This window comes from Medicago sativa, chromosome 2 (assembly GCF_051527215.1).
Source record: "Medicago sativa cultivar Bolivia chromosome 2, Bolivia_mono, whole genome shotgun sequence".
NCBI lineage: Eukaryota > Viridiplantae > Streptophyta > Magnoliopsida > Fabales > Fabaceae > Medicago > Medicago sativa.
Window position 1 is genome coordinate 7512537 of NC_140750.1, and position 12280 is coordinate 7524816.

Here is a 12280-nt window from a genome sequence, read left to right on the forward strand (position 1 = left end):
CTCTTTACCTTTACTATGTTTTAAAACTTTGTTTTTGAAGGTACTTGTTAGAGGAGAGAAAGATTTTAAAATGGTTTTGTACATTTTTATTTTTCAATTAATATACAATTCAAACCCTTTCTTTCTTGTGTTCTCCTTGCACCTTCAACAATAACTGCTTCCACTGATACAGACATGCAATAAAATATATTGTTTTCTTATTAATTCCCATTTTCCAACCAGTGAAAATCTATAATGGTGAACCAGCTTTAAGGTAGAGATGTAAGTAGTTCTACTATTTTATAAAGACCCTAAATCTCAGTCTCTGAGTTAAATACAATATCCTAAATTTGAGTTGTCATTCTCTTGGAATTCTTGTTCGGATTGTAGTGGATTAGGGCGATACCATATCATATAATTTATTCACCAAAAATTCATAAGACATATATAAAATGGCAAAAGAGATAATCCAAAACCACGTGGATGAGCAGGTGAAATAGCCACTGGTATCTGGAATTTGTGGAGCAAGCTACTTGCCAAATTCCAAATCCACCAAAATTTTATTTTGATTGAACCATTTCTCGGCATGCATTTGTTCTTTTCTTTGTCCCAGCTTGACCAATGCATCATTTCATCTAATTTGTCCTTTTGTGAAAAGGGATAAACCATATAGGTAAGACCTACATTACCTCTAATGATAAGTAAAGATTCGATTCTGAAACCAAGAAGATGAAGATCACACGTTGAATGAAACTGATGAAATAGTTTAATGTTCTTGAGATGAAAATGGTAAATGATTGTAAGAAAAAACCATATAATCTAAATGTAATTAATATTAAAAACTATCCTATACTTGATTCTTAAATATAATAAGTTTATGTAAATCAAGTGGTTAATGAACTTCAGAAAAAGACGAACATGTGAAAAAAACCTGAGTTCAAATCTTGAGTGAACTACATATTATCGGTGTCATTTTCCTGAAAATCGAGAGTTAAGAAAAAACACATTTTATTTAGATTAAAATATTATGGTCATTGTAGATGTCATTGTTAGTAATAACTAATAACCACTATAATTTATTTCAGTTAAAGAAATGTAATTATAGTTGGCAATAATAGCTATATAAGCCTAGGTTAAACTGCATTTGTATGGATTTTTCCTTGAATGGGTAGGGTGGAACTAGGATTTAATTTTGGGTAGGTGTTTTTTGCTTTTTTCATACTTGCATACACTTATCTGTATAGGTGAGTTTTACCAATTGAGGTAGGGACCAAAAACGACATATTGTTGACTGATGAGAAGTAAGTGAAAGACTAGCTAGCCATGCATTATTGGGTCAAGGTCTTTGTAATTTGCTATTGATTTGTTTTTTCTCCAAGCAATTAGATGATAGAGAGGAAATGTCCCACTTAATAGAGGTTGATTATTCCACATATTTGCCTATTCAATTTTGTAATGTTTACTTAGCTATATGTAGCAATCAATCGGTTTCTATTTGTTTTTGTCCAATAGCTCTAGCAATCAATTGAATAGGCATAGTTTAAACCAGCAAAAACTTGTTTAGTCAAAAGGAAAATTAAGCACTTGTCTAATTATTTTTTCATAATTGATCCTAGATCCATTTTATCAACATTTTCTTACATAAAAAGTAACCTTTCATTTATGGGAATTGAATGCTGCCTAGAAAGAGGTTTGCATTGCAAATTTGCACATAAAACTAGAATACTATAATTTGAGTCCAAAAAAATAAAACTAGAATACTATAATTCATTGCTTGTTGAATGAGCTAGGTAGAGGAGTGTTTGTCAAGAAAAACAGTGACAAATTAAATAAATACATTGCCAATTTCTTTTGGCTCTGTCATCAGAATAATTTCATTTCTAACACAGAAAAGGATTTTAGCCCATCCCTTGAAGGAAGCACTCTTCAACTTTTGCTATTTTGAGTAGTCAATTTGCAGTACATTGCAAAGACTATGGAAACAGCTCAAACCGAATTAAATATTATTTTTTGCAAACATCTAGGCATTCACAGAAATAGCTAAAATCGTTTAAATCCTTCTCAAGACTTCATATATGTCAACAATTGATGACTGCAAACTTAGTTTTGACCTGAGCTTAAAGTACTAGCTCCTTTTCTGTATTTCTATTTTGTGTCTAGAAACTCAAAATTTTTATCTACAAATGTTACAATGTTTAAAGAATTGATTAATGTACATAATGTGTAGTAAATTTTATATTAAAATCTAGCAGTATTTATTTATTTATATAGATAGTAAAGTGTAAATAAAAAAATCAAGGTCTCAAGTCTAATGTAAAGGATTAGACTTTTATACTCTAACGAACTAAAATTTAAATTTCGATTAAAAGAAGTAAGTACACTCAGTGTCTAACACGCATCAAATATAATATCGTGGAGACAATCAATAGGGAAATAGACACATAAGCAAGTGGCTTGTTGAGGTTGATGTTTACTACAATGCCCCCAAATCTTGTGATGGTGTTTGAAGCAGTTTCTGGAAGAGTTGGTAGAAGCACGAGGTGTTGTCAAAGTGTGGTTTGAGATTGAGGAATTTATTGCATGCTGATCTGAACAACTTTAACTTAGCATTACATCATATGCTCTTTTTGATCTCTCTCTAGCCATCTGAACACCAAATTAAAGAACCGGGACCCCATCACTTTCATTCACCATAAAAATAAAGAGAAATGATATTTGTACAACTATTTTTTGACAACTTTTAAACAATTTTCTCTCTCATACTCACATTATATTCTTAATTTCTCTTCTTTTTTCTCTCTCCATTGTTTTTAACTAATAAAAAGAGAGGAAAAAGAGGTTGTCACAAAAGTTGTTAGCAAATGGTTGTTCAAATATCATTGCTCAAAAATAAAATGTACATGATGATGATGAGTTCAGGATAATATGTAAACTTTTTTTTTTAGGAGAATATATGTATACTTTTTCCTTCTACCACCAATAGCCAAGTATATAATATATTCATTCATTGGATTAAACTGTAAGAAACAAAACTAAATTTTTGAACGCTTATTTTAAAATTTTGATTCTATTATGTTTAGAATCATTCATTAAAATAAGTTAAGCAATAAATTTGAGGATTGTAACAAAGTAATTAGACTTAAGAGATTGACGAGCTCGATTAAATTGACGAATTATTCGGGAGAAACCAAATTTGATTTTTGAGTTGAACAATTTTTGATAAGACTTTGTTTAACTTTCGGTCAAATTCTAGATTAGCAATGACTCTTTCTTCTGAAAATCAAAAGGTTAACACAAAAATAAAATAAAATTGAGAAGCGTTGAAACAAAAACTCCAAATTTTAACTTAAAATCAAAATTAATTTTGAAGAAAAAATCTCAAATACATCTTTAACATATCATAATTAATTCAAGGCCTCTAAAACCAATTTTACCTTTTACAAAAGTAAAAAACAGCATTCACCATTCCAACGTTCCCCTTAAAAAAGCATTCACCATTCTAATTTTCAGCAGAATTGCCACAATAAATTTCAAAATGAACAATCTAATATATGAAGGAACACTTGAAATGGAAAAACAAAACAAAAGTCTCATTAAGTGACATCACTATTGAATACGTAGTACAATTCACCTATCAGTTTTTAAATATCCAAGTTTATGATATGATGATGTTCAAGCAGTCAACTCCCATTGTACAATTTCCATTAAATTCTCTCATTCACCATACACATACACATACACACACATAAGTCATAACCATACTCACGTGCCGTTAACTCCTCCGTTATTAAACCACATAACACCGTTCCTTCCCACTTCACTATTCTAACACCAAACAGTCCCACTAACACAAACACAACCACAACAATACACCACCAACTCTGTCTCTTTTCACTGTCTTTTCCTTCTCTCAAGTATAATACTACATGAGATTGAGATTGTGCAACCAAGAAGAAGAAGAAGAACAAGAAAAAAAATGAAACCCTTTTGTAGGTTCTTGATTCTTCTAACACTTATTACTCTCACACAATCATCAACTTCATGCAACAATGAAAACAAGAACCTTATATCAAAGGCTTTTCAATCTGTCACAGGATTCAACACTTCCTTATTCCAAACAAGAGGCTTCTTCAACTGTTCAAAGGGTCAAATTAACATCATAGAACTTCCATCAAAAAACTTGAGTGGAAACATCTCATGGAGATATCTAAGAAACATGACAAACTTAGAGTTTCTTGATCTTTCAGGTAATTATCTACAAGGTCAAGTACCAAACTGGTTTTGGTCAAGCAGTTCAAAATTATCAACAGTGAATCTCTCAAATAACAGATTTGGTGGAACCATTGCATTCAAAACAAAACCCATTTCTCAAAATGGTTCAACTTTCAAGTTTTCTTCACTACAAAATCTCAATCTTTCACATAACAGGTTCACTAATCAACTTCATCTTTCATTGTTTCAAAACCTTGAAATCCTTGACCTTTCAGACAACAACCTTAACACTCTACCTTCAGGTTTTCAAAACCTTACCAAACTTAACTACCTTGATCTATCAAACTGTAACATCATAGGAAACATCAAACCCATTTCTTATCTTACTTCACTCTCTTTCTTAAACCTTTCAAACAACTCTTTGAATGGTAGTTTTCCGTCTGATTTTCCTTCTCTAAACAACCTTAAATTCCTCAACATCTCAAACAACAACTTCAAATCTTCAACTTCTCTAAACAACTTCATCAAGAAATTTGGAAAATCATCGTTCATTCATAATAACTTCAATCTCAACCACTACAATACAACCAAAAAACCAAATATTCATTCAAATTCAATATCAACTATACAACATCACCACCACCAACAACTTCATGTGACAAAGACAAAACCCATTCAAACAAAACCAAAACACAAACAAAAGTCAAAAACAAAAACCATGATTACTGTAGCAGTTACCTCGGCGTCAACGCTTATTTTTGTCGTATTATGTCTATGTGCATTTTTTGGTTACAGAAGAAAAAGAAAACTAGCTCAAAAAAACAAATGGGCAATTTCAATATCAAAACCAATGACAGGATTAACAACAACCGTTAAGATGGAGAAATCTGGACCGTTTGCATTTGAGACAGAATCTGGAACATCATGGGTAGCTGATCTAAAAGAACCAACTTCAGCATCAGTTGTCATGTTTGAGAAACCTTTGATGAACATTAGTTTCATGGATCTTATGAATGCCACGTCATATTTTGGGAAAGATTCTCAGCTAGCTGAAGGTAGATGTGGGCCCGTTTACCGTGCTGTTTTACCTGGGGAGTTACACGTGGCAATTAAGGTTCTTGAAAATGCTAGAGAGGTTGATCATGATGATGCTGTTGATACTTTTGTTGACTTGTCCAAGCTTAAACATCCTAATCTCTTGCCACTTTCTGGCTATTGCATTGCAGGTAATCATTTTCTCTACGTTTTTTAATCTATGTAGCATCGACACTTTTAATAAAAAATGTATCTTGCATTCGACACATATTTGATATCGACACGACACTGACACATATAATCATAAATTGATTTCAAAGTATTATCAGTGTCTAATGTGTTAGTGTTAGTATTGTCTCAAGTGTATGTAAGTGTCTATGCCTTTATTCATCATAGTTTCTAATGGTTCCAAAGTTCTGATTTAATTTTTTGTGGCAGTGTCCTTTCTTTTGGATTAAACTGATATCAATAAATGACTTTCACGGGTTTTATATTTAGTAATGTCACTCTCTTCATGTGGAACAATTTCCTTACCTAAAATCTAGCAATGGTTATAATTACATTTGGAAATTTATGCAAGTACTTTCCACTTTTCTGCTTTTTACAGTGTATTTGCAACAAATTTGAAAACATCAGTCTTTTAACTAGTGACGAATGACATTATTTTTAATTTTATTTCCTATAGTACATAGTATTATAGTGAAGTATATATACTAGCTGTAACAAAAAATAAAATAAATACTAGTGCTATACAAGTACTACTGGAGATTTTTTGGCAGCAGTACTAGTGGTTGTTTAAGAGCATTAATGTACATAATTTTTACTCACATGTATTATTTTTTTGGTAAAAGTTAATTATCAGTAACATTATGTTTCAACTTATATAGAAAGAAATGTAGTAACATACTAGTAACATGTTGTGTTTTTTCTAACTAAGGAAAAATAACAGTACTCTATTATTCATATTGAAATTGAATTTCTCTGACTTAATGAATTGAATTTATAAGATTAGATCCTTTCTTTACATTGTTACATTCATGTATGTTCTACTTATATTTCCAATCAGAAAATGTTCTATATATATTTGGCTGGGTTATTAACCGGTTTTGTTAATTTAATTGATATTTCAGGGAAGGAAAAGCTAGTGTTGTATGAGTTTATGTCAAACGGAGATTTAGGCAGATGGTTGCACGAGCTACCGACGGGTGAGACTAATGTGGAGGACTGGAGTAGCGACACATGGGAGATTCAAAACGGCACCGGTTCACGAGCATCATCACCAGAAAAAATGGGGTGGCCAACACGACACCGTATCGCTCTAGGAGTAGCACGTGGTCTAGCATTTCTCCACCATGCAGGATCAAGGCCCGTCATTCATGGACATCTAGTAACATCAAACGTCCTACTAGCCGATGACTTTGAGCCTCGAATTGCTGATTTTGGGTTTCGAAAATTCGGGCAACAATGTCCTCCAAACTGCAGCACCGAAACAGACGTTTACTGTTTCGGTGTAGTGCTTATGGAGCTTCTAACGGGGAAGCCCGGTACAGCGGAGACAGTTGTTTGGGTGAGGAAGCTTGTAAGAGAGAGTCATGGAGTGAGGGCGCTTGACGATAGACTCAAACTAAGTGGTGGTGACTCTCAGAGTCAAATGGTGGAGAGTCTCCGAGTTGCGTACCTTTGTACTGCTGAGTCACCCGGGAAGAGGCCCACTATGCAGCAAGTTTTGGGTCTTCTCAAAGATATTCATCCGAGAGCTGAACTCGAATGAGTTGACTCGATTACTGACTTGTTCTCTTTTATGGTCCACGATATTTTTAGTGCGTGTTTGGTATCACATTGATGTTGGTGTTGTGATATCACAATGTGATATCAAACATGCATTTAAGCGTTTGAGGTTTAACCTAGATGAAGTCTTGGGTCATGTTTTTTGTTTTGTTTTTGAAATATTTATTTTTTATGATTATGATTGCAATGTATATATAAGAAAAAGTTTAGGAGAAAAAGAAAAAGGGAAGAAAGGTGGACAAAATGAAGTGGGGTAGGAAACTAGGGAAGGGAAATGTTGGATAGGATAATCAAATCAAATATCAATGAATGCCTTATGGGAGTGTTGTGAAGTATATTTTTTTGTGAGCATGCAGAGAGTATAGATTCCCACTTACTATTACTTGTCTCTTCTAAGAGGGCTTCCATCATTTTATTTACTTTACTTTCCTTTTTTTTATAATTTTTGTTTCATTGTTTATCTTTTTTATCCTTTTGATTTTGTCTTACTAGGTCTTTCACTTTGTTTTCTATTACTTTTTGTTTGAGGAGAATGTTTTATAACACTTTATACTTTATTCATATGGGTTAATTTATTTTATCTTTAGTAAAGAATATTCTCTCAATAGAAACAAAGAGAGGTATGAATGAGATAGATACACCTTTTTTTTTACTCAAGAGATAGATGCACCTATGACCTATGTCTTTTTCAAGTCTCCCTTTGCTCTAGGATAACTTGCTTGATTTATTGAAATGAAACAAAAGAGGGTCACATTCACATATATGTGCCGTGTTCATGAGGTTGTGACTCTTCGAATGAGGGTAAGTCCAATATTATTGATTTGTCAATATTGTACGCTAAATAATTATGGTCATGTGGGGGATATGTACAAATAATTAGCTTTCAAAAGTTGAGTAGTTGTTTAGCATGATTAGAGGTCAATTTTTAAAATGGTGTTAATCAATGAAATATTTAACTAAGGGATCATACAGACATTATTATCTGTATGTATGAACATGAGAAAATAATAGTTTGTCCACCAAGCACCCATTAAGAAACTTCCATGAATGTGAAAACATTACGTTGCAATCATTTTCAGGTGTTAGCCTTTCAATATTCTAAAGAGATATTATTAATTTAGCAGTGGCGGTTGTTGAACTATCGTATCAACTGGTCAAGTAGCAAGTTTCCATGGTCACTAGGGGTGAGAATAAGCCGGGATTCGCAAGCCATAAGCATGATATATAATTTATTATATGTTTAATTTTTAGGTTTGAGTCTTATTTTTCAAAAGTCTAATATAATATGTTTTTTTTAAAGAAAAAAGTCTAATATAATATGTTAGCCAGTTTAAGAGTATATTTCATATAAACATATTTAAAGAATGATTCATGTGAAATAGTCATAAGTCTTGGGAATATTCAATAAAAGTAAAATGTAGAATTAATATTGTCTAGTGTCTTTAAGAATGATCTTGTGACCAAACAAAAATAATTTTTATATCAAATTTTTTTTGGAGTTAAGATTTAAGTAAAATCTGTTTTTCAATTTAATAAAAATCATTTTACTCCAACTTTTTTTTTTTTTTTTGAAAGGATCATTTTACTCCAACTTGTTTTCAAATTTAACTTTTAGAACTAAAAACTCAAAACTACCCCTAAACACCCCTTAGCTATTCACTCTATACCAAATATGTCGGTATATTTTCTTCAATGAGTAAATTATCAAATTCATCATCAGTTTTATATAGCGCATTTAAATAGACCCTTAAAATTATGAATATTTTAAAAAGGTTTTTACTCCATCAAAATTTATTCGTATTATTTTCTCTAAGTGTATGTCAATGACTAAATTGATAGTAGATTAGGGGAAAATATAAGGTCCATATTATTTTTTATTTTTTTAAAGGAAAGGGACTATATTGATTGTAAGTTGTTATAATGTAGAAATCTAATTGATATTTTTTTTGGTGAATATAGAAATCTAATTGATATGTGATTAAATATTGAAACCAACTTAATAGTTTAATATAAAGTCATATATAATTTTAAAATATTCATAATCTCCAACGTGGGAAACCATTGATTATTCTTTCTTCAAGCAATCTCCACAACCAGCTTGTAAATTTCTTACAGGACACCCATATCTGAATTTATATCAAAGTGGAATGTTCATGTTTGGAAACTCTTTTACTTTTTGCTTTATACATACTACTACTAGCAAGGACATATTGTTGCCAAATATGCTACAAATTAATCTGAGTCATTATTGTTACTTTACTATTTTTCTGAAAGATTTTCATGAAGCAAAGTTGCTTTTGACCTTTGCAATTTAGAATAAAATCAGTGACTTGTTTCGATTAAAGCCTGGTTCATGAATTTTGAGCTATGATTGTGAGATAAAAAGATCGATTCTGTCCTAGTCAGTACTGTGTGTTGTAACTATCTTTACGTTTGAGGCAGACACTACTAGGGTATGCTTCTCTTTTTTGGTTCTTTGATTAGGAAGCATAAAGCCTAAATTATGCATCTATTATGGACAAACAGTATGAGGTGATGAGCACATCAGCAATACTGATCTAGAAAATTGATCTGTGAAAAGTTGCAATGAATTTATCAAATAAACTTGTTTTTGAAATATCTCTTCAATTTATTTTTCAAAATGTATAAACGGGATATATAATATGTAAAGGGTATAAAATTTGTTATTTTAGTCTTTTTGTTGTTAAGATACTAGGATATCATGATACACATGATATAGATATCATATCTTGATTCAATTGGTGCACCAATAGAAAAGGACATATTAAACTCTTTTCTAATCCTATCTTATTAACCCTTTGTTATTTTTATCCTTATTTTTTTTTTATCGGTTAGCAACCAGATAACATAAATCTACCCGCTGAATTTAAGCATATCAATAAGCGGATGAAAAGAAAGTAACAAGGATTCCCTTAGCAAAGGCGAGAGAACCGAAATAAGCCCACCATGAGAATCGGCCGTCCTCGACGTTCGAATTGTAGTCTGGAGAAGCGTCTTCAGCGGCAGACCGGGCCCAAGTCCCCTAGAATGGGTGTCGGAGAGTGTGAGAGCCCTGTTGTGCTCGAACCCTGTCGCACCATAAGGCACTGTCGACGAGTCGGGTTGTTTAAGAATGCACTCCAATTGGGCAGTGAATTCAGTCCAAGGCTAAATATTGGCGAGAGACCAATAGCGAACAAATACCGCGAGGGAAAGATGAATAGGACTTTGAAAAGATAGTCAAAGAGTTCTTGAAATTGTTGGGAGGGAAGCGGATGGGGGTCGGCAATGTGTCTCGGTTGGATGATGAACAGTTTGTGTCGATCCTCCAATTGGCTCGGGATATCAATCGACACGGATTGTGATGGTGGCCCAAATGCACATCATCATCACAATTATGGACGGTAGCGCACGGCCTGTCTCCCGAGAAGTCACGTGGTTGAGAGAAACTTTCTTCAACCTCGAGGAACTCGGTTCGAGACCCGGCATCAAGAGAAAAATGGATGGTAGCGCGCACTGATTCGACATGCCTCGGCACTTGTGCACTCCTGGGATCGGCATGTGGGCTCCCCATTTGACCCGTCTTGAAACACAGACCAAGGACTGTGGCATGTGTGCGAGTCGACGGGAGAGTATCCCTGGGCATGAAAGTTGATTGGTTGGATCCTCTTATGAGTTGCACCGCTGACCGACATGTGTATCTTCAATTCCTCGAAAGATCTCCTTCGACTCTCACCCTCTCCACCAATTCTATTCCAAAATCATGTTTCAGATTCTTTTTTTCTCTTAATTTTTTACCGCTCCTACGTTCTTCAAGTTTTTCTTCTTCTTTTTTTATCATCTTTTTTCCGATTCTCTTGCCAATCAATTTCAATTTTTTTCCCCAATCAATTCCAACGATTCTTATGCTTCTTAACTTTTATCTTTTCTTGTTGTTGTTTATTATTCATTGCTGACTTTCTTGCCATGCATAGCTTCATGTTCCCAATCGATTCAATTTTGTTCATTAATTTTTGTCTTTTATTTTGGTTCATTATTGTCTGGATGATTTACATGTTAGAAAATTTATTTTGGTTCCTTATTATTTTTTTTATATTGTCAATTAATAATATGAAAATTATTTTTTTCTTAAAAACAATAATATGTTTTTGTTGAACAACGATAATTTTGTCATTTAAATATAATATTTTTTTTATCGATATCATGTTATTAACAAGTTTGTTGTACTAAACATATAATATTTTTTTACCGATATCATGTTATTAACAAGTTTGTACTAAACATATAATAAGATAAAGTAATGCTATTATATTTCTTATTGCCTGAATACAAAACGTATGAGAGGATAAATGTCTATCATCTGACTATCACATTTTATCCTTATTCATCTTCTAATCATATCATGTCTCTTAATATGATATTTTACCGACTAGAATTGCATGATATTTTATATACTTTACCGACTATAATTACATGATATTTTACATACTTTAAGAATTACTGATTCTCCTTGTAAAAAAAAAAAAGAATTACTGATTCTTTTTATATACTGTAGAAGCATGGTTGAGCCCAAGTAAGAAAAATAAATTGAATAAAGATGAATTATTTAGAAGTAATAAAGTAAAAATTTGATACAATTAGGATGGATATACTTTTATATTATTGATTCCAATGTAACTAACATTATAAACTTTCACCTATGCATAGCTAACTTCTAACTACTTTAAACCAATTCTAAAAAGTTTCTAACTATATCTAGCATATATTTTAAACACTAAGTTGGAGAGGGTAGCAATTAAAGACTAAATAGTTGCAGCACAAAAAAAAAAAACTAAATAGTTGATTTTTTTAAGTGGACTAAATAGTATTATTTTATAACGTGATTTATTATATTTTAGGTTTCGTATATAAACATTACATTGTAAACATCACCCTATAATTTCTCAAATAATTTTTTTTTTTTTTTGGTACAATAAAAAAAACATTTTATTTTACAGAATAAAAACATCATATTTTAAAAGCTATCAAAAAACAAAATTCCTTCAGAAAATGAGCCAATGGACCAATCTGTTTGGACTTTGGCCTCTGGCTGTGAAGAACTGGACTAGTAACAATTATGGGCCCAAACCAACTCTGAAAATATTTTCAGAATTTCTTTTTCCACCATCCTTATTTCTCATGCGCCTTCCAAATTTTTATTTTTCGACCTTCCTTGAATTGACACATATTGTTATTATTATTCTTAGAAAATTTTCCATCATCCCTA

At 32.1% G+C, this 12280-nt stretch overlaps 1 protein-coding gene across 1 annotated transcript; it reads left to right on the plus strand.

The window, feature by feature from the left end:
• The first annotated feature begins 3914 nt into the window (after positions 1–3914).
• On the plus strand, positions 3915–7349 carry LOC146944123 (calmodulin-binding receptor kinase CaMRLK-like). Its single transcript, XM_085742509.1, has 2 exons — positions 3915–5417; positions 6357–7349. Exons 1-2 carry the CDS (start codon positions 3956–3958, stop codon positions 6995–6997), a joined length of 2103 nt encoding a protein of 700 aa, XP_085598635.1. The 5' UTR covers positions 3915–3955; the 3' UTR covers positions 6998–7349.
• Positions 7350–12280: the final 4931 nt, after the last annotated feature.